This window comes from Bubalus kerabau, chromosome 2, assembly GCF_029407905.1.
Source record: "Bubalus kerabau isolate K-KA32 ecotype Philippines breed swamp buffalo chromosome 2, PCC_UOA_SB_1v2, whole genome shotgun sequence".
Taxonomy (NCBI): Eukaryota; Metazoa; Chordata; class Mammalia; order Artiodactyla; family Bovidae; genus Bubalus; species Bubalus kerabau.
The window spans coordinates 18663784-18685363 of record NC_073625.1 but is presented as its reverse complement, the minus strand read 5'-3'; the positions used below and the strand labels follow the sequence as shown (position 1 = coordinate 18685363).

Here is a 21580-nt window from a genome sequence, read left to right as displayed (position 1 = left end):
CCAGGCCAAAATACTGGAGTGGGTAGCCTTTCCCTTCTCCCGGGGATCTTGCCAACTCAGGGACTGAACCCAGGTTTCCTGCATTGCAGGTGGATTCTTTACCAGCTGAGCCACAAGGGAAGCCCTCTAGATCCTACAGGGCAAGGTTAATTTAAGTATGGTGGCCTGTCCTCCTGCAGTTACAAGGTTTCTTCCAAAAATGAGAATTGACTTTTTTTTTTTAAAGGGAACAAACTTTTTCTTTCAGTTCAATGACACTTAAGCGTCTACATGCCAAGTAATATCAAGCTTGGAAACACAAGTAAGAAAAAAATCATATACTCTGTTAAAATTAAGAAAGAATGAGGCATGCATATGTACACAGAACAAGACACTATGTGGTTAAAAAGGTTTTAGGATAACTGTGATCCCATTTTAATAAAAACAGTACACCACAAACATCCTCGCTCACAAAACACATGCTTTTTGCACAGAGAAAACAAAAGGCTGGAAAACAACCTCAGGTTTGTCTCTGAGGTAGGGCGGTAATGGGAGGGGAAGGTGGGTTTAACAGTGGAGCCCACTGGTTTCCTTCCCTACATTTTTGAGATGCTTAAATTAAAAAAAAAAAAAAAGTATTACTTTTTCAATGGGCTTCCCTGATGGCTCAGCTGTTAAAGAATCCGCCTGCAATGCAGGAGACCTGGGTCTGATGCCTGGGTTGGGAAGATCCCCTGGAGGACAGCATGCAGCCCACCTCAGTATTCCTGCCTGGAGAACCCCCATGGACAGAAGAGCCTGGCGGGCTACAGTCCATGGGGTCGCAAAGAGTTGGACATGACTGGGCGATTAAGCACTTTTTCAATCTTAAAAAATAATTTTTTGAACTTCGAAACAAATTCTAGATGGCAATAACCTAATTATTAGGTTATTTTTATTATATAAAATATTTTATATTATAAATATAAAATATAATATTTCATATTATAAAAAATAATATATTTATTATTATAAAAAATAACTTTTTGAACTTCAAAACAAATTCTAGATGGCAACAACCTGATTATTATTGTTGTTTTTAGGCATAACATAAAAACAACCACAGTGCTATATTCATATAAGGGAATTTTATTCAGCCACAAAAGAGAATGAAGTACTGACACAGGCTACAACGTGGAATCTTTAGCCAGACACAAAACAAGTATCACGTGATGACGCTGATATACAGTGTCTAGAACAGGCAAATTCAGAGACAGAAGTCCATCAGTGGCTGCCAGGGGATGGAGAAGGAAGAATGAGGACTGATTGCTAGTGGGCACAAGGTTTATTTTCTGGAGTGATGAAAATGTTCTGGAATTATATGGTAGAGATGACCGCAAAACTATGAATATACTAAAACCACTGAGTTGTACACTTTGTAGGGCAAACGTTTATACTACACGAATTGTATCTCAATTTAAACATACAAGGAAAGCCCAAACCTAAATGTGAAACACTGCTGTGGCTCTGAACTAGCCTTCTTGGAAAGATGACAGGATCTTTTTTTTTAATTTTATTTTTTGGCAGCAGCACACAGCACGCGGGATCCTGGCTCCCTGAGCAGGGACTCAGCTGGTATCCCCTGTGGTGAAAGCGTGGCATCCTAACCACTGGACTGCCAGGAAAGGACGACAGTGATTTTAATGCCATTTTTTCTTAGAAAAACTAAATTCAGGAAATACACATAGTTTATGTAGTCTAAAATGCAGTGACTGTTTTGGTATTAATTTTAACTTCAATTTATGGCATTTTGATTTCCTTTAATCAAAGAAGACTTCATCCACCAATCCCTTCATAGCATTTGTCCTAAAAGAAAAAGTGAAGGAAAAATCTCTGCAAGATCTTCAAAGTAGAGTAAAAGACATATGTTGCAAATAAAACTACTCCATGTGAAAGTAGTTTATATAATTATCTTCATTTTATCTGTGAACATGATTTTACACATCCTATGGACAGCTGAGAAATGATGAACTGATTTTAAAAAAGGCTGCTTTCTAGTCGGAAGCAGTAGTTCATGCTAGTCCAGTCTGGTTTAGTTTCTTTACCTGTCTGACGTGAAGGATGGCTTAGATAAGCATGGAAAATGATTTGTTCAGTCGGTAATACTGGGTTTTAACCTCAGATTTCACCGTAGTCATGCTATATTTTGTTATAGTAAGACAGAAACACGCTACTCTCTATCTCAATCACTGAATTAAAAGAATGAATTATTTGTATCTGGCCGTGTCAGGTCCCAGGTGTGGCGCGGGAGCTCAGCAGCTGCAGCTCGTGGGCTGTTTCGCTGCGGCACGTGCGATCTTAGCTCCCTGACCAGGGACCAAAACGGCGCCCCTGAACTGGAAGGCAGGTGCTTCCTCAGTGGACCACCAGGGACGTCCTCTACATCATTGCATTTTCAACTCTATGGGCCACCAGAGCTGGCACCAATACTTGCTCAAGGGAAGTTAAAATGAAAGTAACAGGCTTTTTGGCTGTTAACACCGATGTTAAGTACAAACTATTAAAGAAAACCATTCGAGAGCTTTTCTCAACTCAGAAAAATCATTTTTACCAGGACCCAATTTTCATTAAGATGGTTTCAGGCATTCATGAATTTATGCATGCTATTTCACATCAGTGAAGTAATACCCTACAGAGAATTCTGCTTCTTTCAAGGCTGAGGCCAGGACCCAGGAACATATCCATTAGACCAATACAGAATTTACATATTTATCTATACAAACCTCAAACTGTTTCTAAGTAGCCACTGTATAATCATCAGCATAAAGCTCTGCTCGCACACACATGGGCTAAAATTTCCCTCCCTGCTTAGAATATCATCACCAAGGTTCTACAGAATAAAATAAAGTTTATCAGGTCGAAGAGCCTAAAAATGTCTCCTCCTGAGACTCGACCAAATGTTAAATATAGTTCTAGTCAGAATGTCCTCAGCTGTGCCAGGCTGGCTCTCCAGGCACCCTATCTTTATAAATCACGCTGCACACCGTGAACAGACGCAGAAGCAACCGCTCTGCACACCAAGAGGGGCAAAATGTGCGACTGGCCCCAAAGTTCGACTGCTCGTTTTTTTTTCCTAATTAAAACTTTTTTTATTTAATTTTTGGCTGTGCAGGGTCTTCGCTGCTTCACATGGGCTTCCCCTTGTTGTGGAGCAGGGGCCCTAGAGCACGCAGGCTTCAGTGGCTGTGGCACGTGGGTTTGGAAGTTGTGGCGAACGGGCTTAGTCGCTCCGTGGCATGTGGGACCCAGATCAGGCACTGACGCTGTGTCCCCTGCACTGCAAGGTGGATTCTTAACCACTGGACCACCAGGGAGCCCCTGGACTGCTAATCTTAAGTTCATGTTAAGAGTTGGTCATCTTCTTGGAAGACATGCCTTAACTATTTTATGCAAACAGTTTTTCTCTAGACAGAAACTAACCTTGAAGGCCAGACATACCATATCATGCATACCCATATATATTTTTTAATCAATAGTTATTCTCCAATTGGCATTTGGATGGATTTTATTTTGCCACTACCTCAAAACAGGGCTATTTCCCAGTACCACTCTGGTCTTTAATTTCAGCTGATTTCTTTGTGATACAGGCAATCTGAGTTAGAACAGAAATTTAATTTTGAGGGAGAAACCACCACCCTATGATGTAACTTCTATAAAATAATATTTCTAATAGACTCTCAAAAAATCATGTTATTAAAAAAACTAAAATCTAGTCACAAAGAATTAAACAAAAAGATGATTTTTACAGTTTTAAAACATTAGGCTTAACTTTTTATTTTCTCTTATATTCTTTATGCCTGCCATTCTTGACCTGGAAGGGGAGAACACATATTAAGTAGACCAAGTGAGGAACTACTACCAATCCCAGCAGTTTGTGCTTCAGGTAACAGGGATCACAAGAAATAACGAAACTATTTTTCAGAGTTCTAGAGCCACTAAATGGAAAACCTCTCTTGAAGTACATTCTCCACAGAGAAGTCATATCGACATCTGTTTATTTTGCAGCTTCTTCCAAAAGAAAATAGGATGACACTTAAAAGAAGATAGAACAGCTGTTTTTTTGTTGTTGTTGTTGTTTTTTTAGCTTTTCTTCATTTAGTATCTACTGCAAATTTCTTGTTAGGACTTCACTCCAGTGGAGTCTTAACACAACTACCCCAGGAGGTCAGCAAACCAGGAGGTCAGTGATCACCCCAGCCTTAGCGATAAGGAATAGGAGGGGCAGGGCTGGGCAGCCATCAAGCTGTGGAGCCAGGGTCTGAAAGCAGGCTGGCCATTATAAACAAATGCTGCACTCAGCAGGAAAAAGGAGGGCAGAGGTAGGGAAGTAAAATGGAACTGTAAGGTTAGATGACAGAAAATCAACACCACAAAGGTTTGCCACAGCTGCTGGAAAGGGGCTCCACACTAAGCACCGCTGAGAAGGGCAGGGCTGGGGGCCGGGGGCGGGGGGCGGCGGAGCACTCCACATCCCTGGCAAAAGTGGAGGATAAAGATAAATGACAGAGCTGCCACTTAAAAATTCATGCTTGGTGGAAAAGTACAAATATTCAGAGAAAAAAGTGGGTAAGATATAAGCTTAAATGTACCTCAAAGATTCTAGGGACTGGCAGTCCAATTTATTTAGGAGCTGAAGTCAAAATAATCTCTCTGGACAAATTCAGAAAGCTTGCTCAGGTGATTAAAAGATCATGTGATCGAGGAGGGGTGCAACATTTTTCTCCGGAAAGACATCTTAAAATTATCAGACAGTCAGAGGGAAGAGCTGATTCAACTACCAACGCTGCCCACCAACTTACAGTCCATGTCTACTAGTCACAGTGAGGTTAACAGACTCAGCTAATTGCAGAACTGGGTTATTTCACCTGACAGGAGAGCCTGAGAGACAGCGATTTAAAACAAATTTTAAAACGTGAAATTACAGGTTATCACACAAGAAAATTGAATGTAGCCAGAACGTGAAGCGGTCCATAAGCAATTTGTCTCAGAAACACAAATATACCACTTTTTGCCAGTTCTATTTACAGAAATACATCCTCCTGTATCAATAAATAGTTATTTAGTAGACTCATAGACGTAGAAAACAAAGGGTTACCAAAAGGGGATGGGGAGGGGATAAATTAGCAGTTTGGGATTAACATATACACACTACTTTATGTAAAAGAAACAAGAACCTCTGTATAGCACAGGGAACTATACCCAGTGTCACGTAATAACCTATAATGAAAAAGAACCTGAAAAAGAATATTGTATGTTTATAGCTGAATAAGTTTGTTGAACACTTAAATGCAACATTATACTTCAAAAAAAAAATGTTAATAAAGACCCAAAACAGCGTTACACTTAAGTTACATTTAATTTAAAAAACAAAACACTATTTTAAACTTAGTATTAACTCTTCCATTTCTAAGACATTTAATTTTAAGGGTACTCTATAAATAATATTAATAAAATCTTTCCTTCAATGCCTTTCTGAGGCATCCTGCTTTCCAAACAAAATCAAGAAAGTCTTAGGGCTTATGGCTTAAAAATACGTAACAATTCAAAAGCATTAAAGGATACATAATTTTGTTACTCCTTCACGAGACCTTTTTACATAAAAATAGTCTAGGCTATAAAAGATCAATGAGAAAAAAATGTCAAGTCCAAAATAATTCCAATGGTTAAGAAAAAAATAGATACAGAATTCAGAAGATTGTCTACGATCACACAATCAAGAGCGACTGAAAACAGTAAACCATCTGCATATTTTATTACTTTTTGGCAATGAAAAAAAACCTTACATGTAACAGAAACAGAAATAACCTTCCGAAAAGTGCTACCCTGCAGGAGAAACACATACCCCACTTATCATTTCAGGTAGGCACTGTTGCCAAACTGAAGACTTGCCGTCTTGTTTCTGAAAAATCAAACATTTTTGCTTCCCAAGAGCCTCTCAACGTGAAGACCAGCCACCATCTGTCTCAACTAGAGTCAACTTCTATTTTAAAAAAATCACAGTCTGCCATCACACCCACCTCTCTACAAACAAATGCCTGACGCATTACCAAGTATTAGCGATGTTTGAAGGGCCAAGTCACCTGAGAAAAAGCCTCTGTTTATTACCACGCGCGTTGATAATTCACAACACCCAGGCTCATTTCGGTGCACTTTCCATTACGAGGATGCAGGAGATTAATCTGCCCGGCGGTTGAAGCTTCGGGATTGCCAGTCCGCCGGGGTTAATGCTGGGGTTGTCAGCAATCCTCACTAGAGCGCCGGTCACCCCACAATCACACTCGGGTGATGAATTCCAGGTGCCACGGAGCCCCCGCCCACCCATCCCGGACGCCTTAGGTCTGGATCCGGGGCGGTGCGGGGGTCTGGGCCTAACCAAGGGCTGTGTCCCGAGAGGGGTCCTGGAAAGGCCCCGCCCTGCCCAGGGTCTGATGCCGGACCGGGAGACGCAGCTCCGCGGGTGCCTGGACCCGGTGCCGGGACGAAGGCGGGCGGGCGGCCCGGGAGGGGAAAGAGGAGGGGTTCCCCCACCCAGCCGAGGCTCCCCGGCCGCACCTCGCCCCTCTTCTCGCTCACCTTTTCACACAGCGTCCGGACTTGATTCTCGTTGAGCTGTTTACACTCATTCAGCTGCTCGACCCACTGGTCCAGGTCCTTAGTGAACGCCTTGTCGTCCATGGCGGCCCCCGCCCCTCCGCCGCCTCCTCCTCCCGCCCCCCGCGCGCCCCCGCCCCGGGCGCCGCTCCCCTAGCCCCCCGCCGCCAGCTCCCGGCGGGGGAGGGAGGAGCCGGGCACTGCGGACCCCGCGCCCCGCCCAAGCCCCTCGGGCGGCTCCGAGCGCGCGGCCTCCGGGAGACCCCCGCCCGCCCCGGCCAGCCGGCCCGCGCGCCCGGAGAGCCGGTGAAGGACGCGGGGACGTGCGGGGCTTCCGCGCAGCTGCCGCCGGAGAATGGGCACCCGCCGCCTGCCGACCGCCGGCCGCTCTCGCCTCCCTGGCTCCTTCTCTCTCGCTCTTTCTCTCCCCTCCCTCCGGCTTTCCGTCATCGCCCGGGCATTTCCGCCGGGAAAAAAGGTGAGCGGGTGGCGCCGCCGGGCCCGGGACGCGAGCAGGCGTGCAGCGCCTCCGTGTGGCGCGGCGGAGAAACAGGCCGACGGGCGCGCCGCTATCTCGCTTTTCCCTTTTGTATCGTACTTCTCCACTCGGGTCCAGACCAGTCTCTCCTCGCTCTTCCTTTACGTCCTTTTCTCTGAGAATTTTCTTTCTTCTTCTTTTTTAGCGCTTTGGAGAGGGAATTGGGAAGCTTGTGCTTCTCCTTGACCACATAGTCTCCCCAGAGTCTAGCACTCTCCCATAGCAGGCGTTCATTATCTATTAAACAGATACATACGTAAATTCTTCCATATCTTAGCTCTGTCATTAACCTGCTGTAGGGCACCGACATCTCGAATCCTCCCTTTAGGCATCAGAAAAACGAGTCGATTACTCTGTGATTATCAATCAGTTGTCCCTTCCAGCTCCAGCATTCTTCACCACATTTATGCAGTGTTTACTGAGTTCTAATGATTTGTTCACTCAGCAAATGTTCATCGAGCAACTACTAACTGCCAGATACCCTGGAGAGCAGGTGGTCATCAAGCATACTTCCTCTATTAGACAAGTGGCGGCAGGCAGCATCCTTTACCAGGAGGCAAGGGCCCCTTCTTGGCATCGCCAACCTCCTCGCTGTGTCCTTGGACAATGACCAGATTGCCCCCAGCCTCTGAGTCCTCATTTGTTACAAGGGTGCAGTAAGGCCTGCCTTTTCAAGTTGTGAAGATTAAATTCTACAAGAGCTTATCCAACAGTACAGAATGGAACTCATGTTCCTTGTCTTACTATCCCTACTAGGCAACAGCTACCGAAAGCTTTTCTCCCCGGGGCAAAACCTTGAATTTGCCTGGAGAAGAGGAAAGAAATTACACCGATTTGTTTTTTGGACGGTGGCAGAGGCCAAATGTGTGAAGGACCAAGGTCTTTTTGGTAAGCTATAAATACTCCTATCATCAGCAGTCAGTCATATGGTGGGAAATACGGCTGGAAAGCTCCTGTTCTCAAGTGCCTTGTAAATAGCAGCAAAGTAGTTGAAGGACAGAACGTGAAAAGACCGCGAAACAGTACTGAACAAACGGGATACCTGCCTTGATTCAGGAGATTTGCGATCTCCGAGGAGATTCGTCTATAAAGGTTGAAAGGAGGTTGAGTTTCAGCTAAACCTGGCAAGCTCAGAATGAAAATGAGAGTAAGAATAGTATTTTTTTTTTTGGAGTTCCTAGAGAAGATGGATTGAGAACCAAAATATACCTTGAGGAGAAATGGGAAGGACAGATTGTGTTTAGGGAGGCAGGTCCTTGACATACAAGCAAATGTGTTTGAGATTAATGTGAGAGAATGCTCTTAAAGCTGGGAGTAGGGAGCTGAGTTTGTGAGGATGATGCTTCAGAAATGAGTGAAAAAGAAAATTCATAATTTGTTGAAGCTACGTTTGGGGATTTTGTTACTGACATCTAAACACAAGCCTGAATGATACATTCAGATACTACTGATTTTTAGCGTTGACTAAATAAATAGGTGAAAAATTATGATTTTTTAAAAATATTTTTTGGACATCAATACTGTGTATGTGAATTGAGTGTTTACTAGCTTTTCCACATCCTTATTATTGATTTCTAGGCTGTTTGACATACTTGTTTCAATATTTCACGCAGTGTGTTACTTGGATTTTATGTTTGTTTGTAAGAGTCTTGCCATTCATGATGAGTCTTTATTATGCCAGACGGTATTCTAACTTCTTAGATTGTTACCTCATTTAGTTGTGTCACTACAACCTTATGAAAGTAGGTGCTATCATTATAGTTTCAATTAATTAAATGAGGGTACTGAGGTAGAAAAATCACTGCAGATGGTGACTGCAGCCATGAAATTAAAAGATGCTTACTCCTTGGAAGGAAAGTTATGACCAACCTAGATAGCATATTGAAAAGCAGAGACATTACTTTGCCAACAAAGGTTCGTCTAGTCAAGGCTATGGTTTTTCCTGTGGTCATGTATGGATGTGAGAGTTGGACTGTGAAGAAGGCTGAGTGCCGAAGAATTGATGCTTTTGAACTGTGGTGTTGGAGAAGACTCTTGAGAGTCCCTTGGACTGCAAGGAGATCCAACCAGTCCATTCTAAAGGAGATCAGTCCTGGGTGTTTGGAAGGAATGATGCTAAAGCTGAAACTCCAGTACTTTGGCCACCTCATGTGAAGAGTTGACTCATTGGAAAAGATTCTGATGCTGGGAGGGATTGGGGGCTGGAGGAGAAGGGGACGACAGAGGATGAGATGGCTGGATGGCATCACCGACTCGATGGACGTGAGTCTGAGTGCACTCCGGAAGTTGGTGATGGACAGAGAGGCCTGGCGTGCTGCGATTCATGGGGTCGCAAAGAGTCGGACACGACTGAGCGACTGAACTGAACTGAACTGAACTGAGGTAGAGAAAATAAGTGAGGGGCCTGAGCCCAAACATTTGGAGCTGGGAAATGAAACCGGGTAGCCAGAGCCATGGTCTGTTACGCTCTGCCACCAGTCCTGTCAGTAACTTTTAAGCAGATTTGAAATGTCTCCTCTGCCTCAAGATTACATGGGTATCTTATTATGTATTTTAATGGAGAAGGCAATGGCACCCCACTCCAATACTTTTGCCTAGAAAATCCCATAGACGGAGGAGCCTGGTAGGCTGCAGTCCATGGGGTCGCTAGAGTCGAGCACAACTGAGTGACTTCACTTTCACTTTTCACTTTCATGCCTTGGAGAAGGAAATGGCAACCCACTCCAGTGTTCTTGCCTGGAGAATCCCAGGGACTGGGGAGCCTGGTGGGCTGCCATCTATGGGGTCGTGCAGAGTCGGACACGACTGGAGTGACTTAGCAGCAGCACACATGTATAAATGACATATAGGGTTTACTCTAAATTTTCTAGTAAAATTTCCTTACAATAATTTTTGGGGGTCAACTTTTGAATTGTGGTAAAATATATTTACCATTTTAACCCTTTTAAAGCATATAATTCAATAGCATTAGGAACACTCACAGTGTTGAGCAACCCTCATGACAATCATTTCAATACTTTTTCATCATCCCAAACAGAATCTCTGTACCGATTAAACAACAATCTACTATTTCCCCTAACACACACATACTTTTCTATATTACTTATCATACATATCAGAAGAGCCCTTACCCTGACAAGTACTTCTTGGCATTTATTCTGATACTTAAAAAAAATTAATTTATTTATTTAAATTGGAGGCTAAATACTTTACAATATTGTAGTGGTTTTTGCCATACATTGACATGAATCAGCCATGAGTGTACATGTGTTCCCCATCCTGAACTCCCCTCCCGCCTCCCTCCCCATCCCATTGCTCAGGGTCATCCCAGTGCACTGGCCCTTAGCACCCTGTCTCATGCATCGAGCCTGGACTGGTGATCTATTTTACATATGATAATATACATGTTTCAATGCTATTCTCTCAAAATCATCCCACCCTTGCCTTCTCCCGGAGTCCAAAAGTCTGTTCTTTACATCTGTGTCTCTTTTGCTGTCTTGCATATAGGGTCATCATTCCATCTTTCTAAATTCCATATATATGCATTAGTATACTGTATTGCTGTTTTTCTTTCTGGCTTACTTCACTCTGTATAATAGGCTCCAGTTTCATCCACTTCATTAGAACTGATTCAAGTGTATTCTTTTTAATGGCTGAGTAATTTTCCATTGCATGTATGTACCATAGCTTTCTTATCCATTCGTCTGCTGATGGACATCTAAGTTGCTTCCATGTCCTGGCTATTATAAACAGTGCTGCGATGAACATTGGGGTACACGTGTCTCTTTCAATTGTGGTTTCCTCGGTGTGTATGCCCAGCAGTGGGATTGCTGGGTCGTATGGCAGTTCTGTTTCCAGTTTTTTAAGGAATCGCCACACTGTTCTCTATAGTGGCTGGACTAATTTGCATTCCCACCAACAGTGGGAATGCACCCTCTCCACCATTTATTGTTTGTAGACTTTTGGATAGCAGCCATTCTGACCAGCGTGAGATGGTTCCTCATTGTGGTTTTGATTTGCATTTCTCTGATAATGAGTGATGTTGAGCCTCTTTTCATGTGTTTGTTAGCCATCTGTATGTCTTCTTTGGAGAAATGTCTGTTCAGTTCTTTGGCCCATTTTTTGATTGGGTCGCTTATTTTTCTGGAATTGAGCTGTATGAGCTGCTTATATATTTTTGAGATTAATTCTTTGTCAGTTGCTTCATTTGCTGTTATTTTCTCCCATTCTGAAGGCTGTCTTTTCACCTTGATTATGGTTTCCTTCATTGTGCAAAAACTTTTAAGTTTAATTAGGTCCCATTTGTTTATTTTTGCTTTTATTTCCATTACTCTGGGAGGTGGGTCATAGAGGATCCTGCTGTGATTTATATCAGAGAGTGTTTTGCCTATGTTCTCCTCTAGGAGTTTTATAGTTTCCGGTCTCACAAATAGATCTTTAATCCATTTTGAGTTTATTTTTGTATATGGTGTTAGAAAGTGTTCTCGTTTCATTTTTTCACAAGTGGTTGACCAGTTTTCCCAGCACCAGTTGTTAAAGAGATTGTCTTTTCTCCATTGTATATTCTTGCCTCCTTTGTCAAAGATAAGGTGTCCATAGGTGCATGGATTTATTTTTGGGCTTTCATTGATCTATAGTTCTGTCTTTGTGCCAGTAACATACTGTCTTAATGACTGTAGCTTTGTAGTATAGTCTGAAGTCAGGCAGGTTGATTCCTCAAATTCTATTCTTCTTTCTCAAGATTGCTTTGGCTATTTGAGGTGTTTTTTTTTTTTTATTTCCATACAAATTGTGAAATTATTTGTTCTAGTTCTCTGAAAAATACCATTGGTAGCTTGATAGGGATTGCATTGAATCTATAGATTACTTTGGGTAGTATACTCATTTTCACTATATTGATTCTTCTGATCCATGAACATGGTATATTTCTCCATCTATTTGTGTCATCTTTCTTTCATCAGTGTTTTATAGTTTTCTATATATAGGTCTTTTGTTTCTTTAGGTAGATTTATTCCTAATATTTTATTCTTTTCATTGCAATGGTGAGTGGAATTGTTTCCTTAATTTCTTTGTGTCTTCTCATTGTTAGTGTATAGGTATGCAAGGGATTTCTGAAACCCCTTGCATTCTTATTCTGATACTTTAAAAAAAATTTCTCCCCCTTTGGCCACTTGACAGGTGGGATCTTAGTTCCCTGACTAGGGGTCCACAGAGTCAACCACTAGACCACCAGGGAAGTCCTGTTTGGATACCCTTGAATTATCTGGATTATTGATTGAATTCTAATTTTCATTTTCCCATATAAGATTCCATTTTCTCACAGCTTAACATCTCTGAACTTGAGTCCCACCCTACAACCAATGACATCTTAGATTCAATCAAATTTCCTTAGAATGAGGGTTTATGGCCCAAGGGCTGTGCTCAACTTTAGTTTGGTCTCTCCTCACTCTTCATTTCAGTGTGATTATAGGAGTCATTTAATGGCTAATTTATTTCTGCTTGCATATAGTTTTACTCCCATTCTTATTGATTTAATTTTCTTTTCGGTCTATAAAACATTATAGGAACTTCTCAAAGTCAAGTTTATACTAAAAGGTGAATTCAGAAAACGTTTTTCTTATACCCCTTTCACTCTCTTCTCCTTTACTCTTAGTAGTAATCAACTTCACTATTTTCCATTTTTACTGTGTTCTTTTATGCAAAAATATGCACATATATCTCTTATGCAATGGGTAATACATTTTATGTATTCATGTAAAAAGTATTAAATATTTCACAGAAAACACTCCTTAATGGTTCCTATGTATTGTTCATTTTCTGTTTACAAATTCATGGTCTTCCATTGGTATGTATAACAGTTTCCTCAATCAATGTCTTGTTTGGGCATTTTGATAATTTCCAAGATTTTCCAATTACAAGTAATACATTTATATTTTTAGTGGAGAGTTTCCATCAGGATAAATCCCTGGAAGTAGGGTTCCTGGGTCAAAGATTAAAGGCATATGTAGTTTCATTAAATATTGAAAACTGTCTTTAGATGTTGTACCTGTTTATACATGCCCACAGGCAGTATGAAGACAGCCTGTTCCCCTACAGCTTCTCCAACAGAGAACATGGTCCAGCTTTGAATCAGAACCAATATGACAGGTAAGAAATGGTATCTCAGTGTATTTTTAATTCATGTTTCTGCTTTTTTCATTTTTTTCTAAAACTAGATTACTATGACTGTATTATTCATTTGCTAATAATTCCCTAGGTCTGGAGCAGGGATGTATCACCCCTTAATTTCAAGCACTCTCCTTCCAGTATCTGAAATCAGGGTTTGGTTAACAGCCAAGGAATACATTTGTTGGAATTCCAGATGGGTATCAAAATATAAATTGACTTGTATGTATTGCTATTAAAAGGTCTCTATATTATATTAAATGGTAAAAAAGAGACTGCCCAAATAGCATGGTCTCATTCCTGTAAAACCACACACATACAAATATGCCACAGAGAAAATAACTAGAAGGATATTCTTTTAAATAAGAATAGGTGCTATTTCTTGGGAGAGATGTAGAGGTTTTGTCAGATTTTTATTCTCTACTGTATTGGAATTCTTTACTGTATTGGTGAAATTTTTACGAGTACAAAGTCATTTTATAACTATAAAATAACTTAAATTTTAAATTTTGAAAAAAATTTAAAAATCTCAGTAAGATCCAGAAAAAAACCCATTTGTGACTAAGGATAATGGCTGATAGGTAGGTGAAGAACAGAGTACTATAAACACACAGCTGTTCTCACCTGACCTCTCAAGGAAATGAAGATGCCAAAATCCAGTGAGTAACTGGCAAACATCCTGCTACATTTATAAATGCTAAAATGGACTGGCAAGTTAGGAAGTAAATGTCAAAGCTAAATGGTTATTCACTTAAAAATAATAAAATTGTTGTTTAAAAATTAGGCTTGAGATACACTTTGAAAATTAAGATCTGAAGGCTAAGAGTTACTGGAAACTGGAAACCAGAAAGACCTCAAGAGTGATCAAACAGAAACATGGATACAAATAACCAAAAAGTGATAACCAAAGGGGAGGACAGTAACATGTGATTCTGTTTGCAACTGTGAGCACCATACAGAAAGATACTGTGGCTAAGAATTAAAAACAGGAAATACATTAAGTACAGGCAGAAGTGAAATATTTCACTTAATGTATCACTTGAGATTCTGACAGCTGTTTCTGGGGAGATACATAAAACAAAAACAGGGAGAACATTTGAGAGGAGTACCCAGCAATAATCTGAGTCAACAGATACTGAGATTAAATCACCTGAAACTGCTCCATGTTTTTCCACATAAGCCCATTGATCATAACGTTGAAATGCTAGAATGACAAAAGTTCCTCTATTTGTATATATTGTCATTTTTTCTATGGCTTTACTCAATCTATTGTCACAGGTCAATAAGGTGAAAAATCTCCCATAATAATCCTATTTGTCCATTTCTGGATTTCTAAAATTTTGCAAATTTATTTCCAATTTTGAACTACACTTTAGTATTCTGTGTAATATATTTACATATTATGTATTCATAGTAATATTAACTTTATAAATTATTGCTCTGAAACTTTTCCTTAATGTCGCTTTATTAGTATTATCATCAGTTTTCTTTTCTGCAAGGCAACTGGTGAATCTCTGTCCAATATTCAAGTATAAGGTTCATCTCTCAATTTATGTTTTTTTATAAGCAGCAATGCTATAATAAAGAATATATCTGGCTGTTGTCCCTGGTTCCTGGAACCCACTTCAGTATTCTAACTGGAAAATTCTATGGACAGAGGAGCCTGGCAGGCTACAGTCTGTGGGGTCACAAAAGTCAGACCAGACTTAGCAACTAAACCACCACCTGCCACAGAGCGGCCAAAATCCTTCATATTTGGAGTCAGGGGAGTATCTGTTATATGATGAGGTGACTCAGAATGGGGTCTGGTCACCAGGAAGATCAACCCCATGTCAGGCCAGCCACCTTTGGGCCAGCCTGACCTTAGGGGAGGGCATAGGGCTGGGGACTCAACTCATCTGTGTGACCAAGGATGTAATTACACATGTTCATGTAATTAACGGAGAAGGTGATGGCACCCCACTCCAGTACTCTTGCCTGGAAAATCCCATGGATGGAAGAGCCTGGTAGGCTGCAGTCCATGGGGTCGCTAAGACTCGGACACGACTGAGCGACTTCACTTTCACTTTTCACTTTCATGCATTGGAGAAGGAAATGGCAACCCACTCCAGTGTTCTTGCCTGGAGAATCCCAGGGACGGGAGAGCCTGGTGGGCTGCCGTCTATGGGGTTGCACAGAGTCGGACACGACTGAAGTGACTCAGCAGCAGCATGTAATTAAATTCCAATAAAAACTCTGGTCACTCAATCTCTGTGGAGCTTCCAAGCTGGTGAACACATTGATGTGCTGGGAGGGTTTGATCCAAAAGAGACACTCATGATGAAGTATCATTCATTAACAGATTATTTTTACTTTGTCATTTGATGGGTACCAGTAGAGGTTGTATGAAAATTTTTTTCATTATTTCAGGTTCCTGGGTCAAGAACCCAGAAAGCCAGGCAATAAAATTAGTCTTTAGTCTGTTCTAATATTTTGCCCTGAAAAATTCCACCAAGTGGAAGACCACAAAAGAAACCTAGCTGACTCAGCAGGTTCTGTGTTCATTTTCAATAGATGACATATCTGAAACATTTTTATGACTAACCTGTAAGAAAGGTTAAGAGGGTGGGTGTATCTTTAAGAAACTGTCACAGAAGTGAATGATCTTGGGTTAGTTTTGAAAACAAGGAGCGGGGGATGGAAAGTAGAGAGTCTGCCTTTCACCAAAGCTTACTGGAGGATAATCTTCAGGATAACATTTGAAAAGAAAAGTGGGAACACAGCCAATTTTGAAGAATTGTTTTCATTAATATTCAGATGTAGTTGTAAACACCTTGGTTGGGAGTTATTAGTTACTTGATTTAGCATAACTCTCAATATGAAAAATAATTCACTTCTCAGTATAACTAAAATGATCTTTGCCAAGGGACTAGATTTGTATGCACATAGAGCAATTGTTTCTTAATCAAGTATGAAAAATCTCAAGTTACTGTATTGCTCTTTGCATACTGTCTATTCAAAATTTTCAAGGGATTATATGTATCAGGTTAACAAGCTGATGACTGGAATTAGAAAGCAAGTAGCACTGAGATAGGTCTTATATTCTTTTCAAACCAACAATACTGAAGACTATTAACTGATGTTCACTAAGATGACTCTAGGGGCAAAATATCTTGAAGGGCCTTCTGCATGAATGCATTTATAAAATAAGGGAATAACATTTGCCTTTATGGGGCTATATAAAGATTAGCTGATGCATGCACACAAGCAGAACAGCATACTTTAGGCACAAATCAGATGTTCAATAACTGCTGACTGAACACAACCTTCAAATAACCAAACATGCTCAACTGACTATACCAGTCAAAACATAGATTCTAACATTTAAGAAAAAGAAATGAATCTGTCATAGATCTAAATTATTCTTACCTAACCAAGGAAAACAGACTTAAATATAGACTTATAAATCCTAAATGCAGTTTCCTGTGACAAGTAAGAATGCAGTGTGTTTTAAGGGTTCCACAGGGTATTTTAAAGGAGACTTCTTATAAATACCAGTTCAGTTCAGTTTTCTTTAACGGTTAAAAGATTCAGAACTATGATGCTAACAATAAAGCAGACAACAGATCTTATACTTCAAGGAATGAGTAAAATTTATGTCATCACAAAATTTTCCTATCTTAATCTCTATCTAATGAGTTCTTTTAAATCTTCTTCCCACATTGCATTACTAATGAACACTTTACTTTCCAGTTTCTCTTCATTAGCTCTAAGAATCTGCAGTCACTCCTCTTAGAACTGTGTCCATCAGATCTAATTTAAGGAATGCTTGTCTTATATAAATAATTTAATTTTCTTCCTCCACATTGCTTTTTTTCAAACTACATTGATAACTGGGAGTTAATCACACTACTCAAGCAATATCAATATGGTAAGAACTGAAATCAAACTATGCCTGTAAAAAAATTTAATAGCTTTAAAATACCACATATACTTGAATGCAAGTCAATTTTTCTCCTAAAATTATTCCCATTGAGAAGAATATGGAGGGTTACTTTATTTTGAAGTCTTCAACCATTACTTTAAGGAAGGTCTTTGGGAAGGAAATTAACTTGAAATGACTTCAACCAAAAGCAATTTTAGATACATACCCAGGTTTAAAAAGCATATATCTCAAAGAATTTAGAAGTGAGGATGATATGCTTTGGAAAGCTCTGTAATAGGGCTCCAAAAGGATCTGGTGATGTCAAATGTGCAGAAAAAGTGAAAGTGAAGTCATTCAGTAATATCTGAGTCTTTGCGACCCCATGACTGTAGCCCACCAGGCTCCTCCATCCATGGCATTTTCCAGGCAAGAATACTAGAGTGGGTTGCCATTTCCTTCTTCAGGAGATCTTCCCGACCCAGAGACTGAACCCAGGTCTCCCGCATTGTACGCAGACGCTTTACTGTCTGAGCCACCAGGGAAGTCCCAAATATGCATAAGAGGACTTGAATACATCTGTTTATGAGTTAATGCATTTTAATATAACACACAATTGACATTTAACATACATATCGCTAAAAGTTTATGTATTTCAGTTTACCAAAAAACTTTTTTGAGGAATTCTCTCATCAGAGAAATGAAAGTATAGCCTTACATTTGGCTGGATTCAGAATTCAAGTTTTAGAAGCACTTTTATACTAGGAATATTAACAGAAGGCACAGTGACAGAATTAAAATATATGAAGTTAATTTGATTACCTCATCAGAGGCCCCCCTGAATATCTCAGCCTATGGGTCATGCAGTTAGGCTCTACTGCATTACTTTATTTTGTATGTGTCAATTCTCACAATGTGAAATAAATTACTTATATATTTATTGATACTTGGCTGTCTTGACTGGAGTGAGAGTCACTCACTCATGGAGTGAGTCCCTGCAAGAGGGCAGGGACTGGGGCTGGTCCTGTGAACTCCGGGCAGGAAGGAAGTTTGTCAGAGTCGGGAAAGGGAAGGAGGAGGTGAAGGCAGAAGCAGCTGGAGTAGAAGCTTACTGAATCTACTTCGGTCAGCAATCTGTGGGCTCTTCTTGCAATGAGTGTATGTACAAACCAAAGATCATCCATATATTTCCATATTAGTCAAGAAACACAAAAGGGAAAAAAAAAACCATGAAACTAGAAGGACTAGAAGGAATTCAGTTTATTCATATAATTCTTCAAGTTCCAAGACAATAATATTTATAGACAAGCAGTTTTTTATTAATAATGCTTGCTCAAACTTTAATTTGTTCTATTTTTATTTTTAGAGCCAAAACACAAACTTGAGGGGAAGAAATGCTTCATTTTTTCATGTTCTGTTTCAAAGTGCAGGTTTTAAAATGTAACTCAATGTTTACAAGGTTTTTTTCATTACTTTTTGCAAGAAATTAAAACTCACGAAATAAAAATATCACAAAGCCAATATTCAACAAAATCTGCGAGTTGTTTAAAGAAAGTATCTTTAATCAGAATACTGAATTTTTGATTAACCTAATAGAAAAAATTTTAATAATAAATCTGCAACATCTTTCCCTAACCAAACATTAAACAAATGGCAAAAGCAAAGTCATTCTTTGAAAAACAGCTGATATTACTACTTTAATACCTTTTCAGGAGTTCTGATTTTTACAGAATTTTTCCAAATATATCAATTATCTGGGCAAAACATTTATGTTATTTTTGTACTACTTTAGTTCTAGAGTATTTTTCTAATTCCTGTTTCAGTTGCAGTTCTTTGCTTGACTTTCCCCTTTTAAAATCTATTTGTTAAAGAAGAACCCTGAAATACTCTGAATTCCATCTTATTTGGTTAATGTGACTACTGAGACTTACCCTGGAAGATCTTAGTGTTTTTCTAAATTTAAAAATTAGCTACTCTACAATAAATTTGGCTGAATCACACTCTCTTTGGATACCTATACTAGATAACATAAAAAGTAAGCTAACATAAAAAGGTTGCCAAAAAAAAAAAAAAAAGTTGAAAAAACACTTTAGCTTTGCTAGTTATTTAGATTTAGCCAATGCAAATCTCTTTACCACATTTTAGGGCCCACTAGACTTGGGAAGGGGCTTACCTGGTGGCTCAGATAGTAAAGAATCTGCCTACAATGTGGGAGACCTGGGTTTAATCCCTGGGTGGGGAAGAGCCCCTGGAGAATTGAATGGCTGCCCACTAGCAAGTATTCTTGCCTGGTGAATTCCACAGACAGTAGCCCGGCTACTGTCCATGGGGTAGCAAAGAGTTGGATGCAACTGGGCGACTAATGCTTTGACTTTCAGACTTGGGAAAGTCTATCCAGTTGTGAGGGATCTTTCTGACTTGGATCTTACAGAGACAGGGAATGGTTGTTGGTGGGCAGAGCACTTGCTGAACACACTAAGCCCTGTTGTTTAATGATGATTATTACTCAAATACTTTTTACTTTCGTGGAATGTTGAAAAGGAAAAAAAAAATCTATGATCACACCATTAAAAAACTTGTGTTGCATTATTTAACTACTGAAATATAACTCAACTAATGGCACAAAGCTAAAGACATTATCCCCATTATTTGCTATAAAATCACTAGAAGAGCTGTTTCAATTATAAAATACAAATAAAAAAGAATCTGGTAGAAAAGGTTCTTCTGGAAGAAGGTGTTAATGTGCTTTAAATTTCAATATCATGATCTAAAACTGCTTCTAACATAAAGATTTTTAAAGTCTCTACTCAAGGACAAACAGTGAAAATATGCAAACCTCCTTCTCTGTTAAAATATATTATGCCAGTTAAAATTAGAAAATATTGAAATTAAAGGTATTTCTCATATTAGACTGATAAATTATATGAAGTTTCAAAAATTATAAAATTATTGGTCTAATGACTGATCTAAGTAAAAAAAATGCTTAAGTCATATGGCACAACACTACCATAAATTTGTATCAAAAAATATCAGAGACAAAAATCTTTTCAAGAATTACTACTATTACTTACCCTTAATCATATTAAATGTTACATTTACTCTCCTTATTCCGTTAGCATAATCCCAAAGAGATTCTTTATTTAATTGTAACAGCTCTAATAGCAACATCTCAAAAAATAAATTTCACAATATAGTTATTGGTTCTGAAAGCTAGGTGAGTACTGAAAATAGCCTAGTAGGCAGTTCACAAAATTAAATGGAAATTCTTTTGGCATTTAGATGTCAGAGGTTGATTTCTTATTGCATTATATGATATACTATTGCATTTAAATGTTTTATCAAGGTTGTAATGTTTATAATTTCTTACTAATTGACATATATTTTTAAATGTTAAAAATAAAAAATACGTAAGTAAAAAAATACTTGGATAAACTTGTTAAACCCCCTTTATTTCAGTAGACAGAAGACAATTCTCAATGTCCTGGCTCAAAGGGTTCTTGATGGCATGGACCTGGAAGAAAAAAAAGCATGAGGATTTGAGATGAGTTAATGATTCAGACAGACGTCATGTTTAATAGGAAAGCGGAAAGAATCCAGTTATTATAGCCAAAGAAACCAGAGTTCGGACTGCACATCTGCCCTTCACTAGCCGTGGGATCCTGACAAAACTACACTATTTAATCCTCTCCAAAGAGTAGCTTCCTCATCTGTAAAAGGACAATAACATCCCTGTATCTCTCTTATGTATCTTGTGAGAATTAAGTGGAATAAAGGATGTAACTTGTCTTGCACACAGGGCTCTCTCAGCTCTCCCTTTAGTTCCACTATGGTGCTACGTACAAGCAGCAAGAGCAACAGCAAGGAAGTGGGTCACAGGGCTTCTCACACCTTCAGAAGGATATGGTTTGTTTTAGTGTGATGTGATCTCTATGGATTACTTTCACTCACAAAAACTAAAAGATGTGCTTACTGTCTTCTAATTGTTTTAGAGTTACTCTTTGATACGATAATAAGTGCTTCCCTGGTGGCACAGAGGTAAAGAATCTGCCTGCCAATGAAGGAAAAGCAAGAGACGCAGGTTCGATCTCTGGGTCAGGAACATCCCTTGGAGGAGAGCATGACAACCCCCTCCAGTATTCTTGCCTGGGAAATCCCATTGACAGAGGAGCCTGGTGGGCTACAGTCCATGGGGTCATAGAGAGTTGGACACGACTGAGTGCACACAGAGGCACATATTTATAAGTAAGCAATTGTTTCTTTTCCTTTTATTTTCACAATAATATAAGTGACAGAGAAGGCAATGGCACCTCACTCCAGTGTTCTTGCCTGGAGAATCCCAGGGGCGAGGGAGCCTGGTGGGCTGCCGT

The 21580-nt window shown here is 39.7% G+C and overlaps 3 protein-coding genes across 15 annotated transcripts in view; 1 reads left to right on the top strand and 2 right to left on the bottom strand.

The window, feature by feature from the left end:
- PPP2CB (protein phosphatase 2 catalytic subunit beta) overlaps nt 1–6816 on the bottom strand; it is a 23956-nt gene extending 17140 nt beyond the window's left edge. For 2 of the 3 annotated variants that reach the window (XM_055567155.1, XM_055567157.1), the window contains exon 1: nt 6592–6816. In XM_055567155.1, the coding sequence (XP_055423130.1) occupies nt 6592–6693 (102 nt within the window). In that variant the 5' untranslated portion in view covers nt 6694–6816. Of the gene's footprint in view, nt 1–6035; nt 6078–6591 lie in introns of those variants that run through there. The other variant, XM_055567156.1, reaches the window with a different exon arrangement.
- Nucleotides 6692–21580, top strand: LOC129644384 (RNA-binding motif protein, X chromosome-like). The gene is made up of 4 exons (XM_055570045.1): nt 6692–6697; nt 6781–7087; nt 13214–13294; nt 20670–21580. The coding sequence occupies exons 1-3, from the start codon at nt 6692–6694 to the stop codon at nt 13273–13275; spliced, it is 375 nt and encodes a 124-aa protein (XP_055426020.1). The 3' UTR covers nt 13276–13294; nt 20670–21580.
- Nucleotides 20519–21580, bottom strand: part of TEX15 (testis expressed 15, meiosis and synapsis associated) — a 79476-nt gene continuing 78414 nt past the window's right edge. For all 11 annotated transcript variants that reach the window (XM_055567146.1, XM_055567148.1, XM_055567147.1 and 8 more), the window contains one exon: nt 20519–20724. In XM_055567146.1, coding sequence (XP_055423121.1) covers nt 20687–20724 — 38 coding nt within the window. In that variant the 3' untranslated portion in view covers nt 20519–20686. The remainder of the gene's footprint in view (nt 20725–21580) is intronic.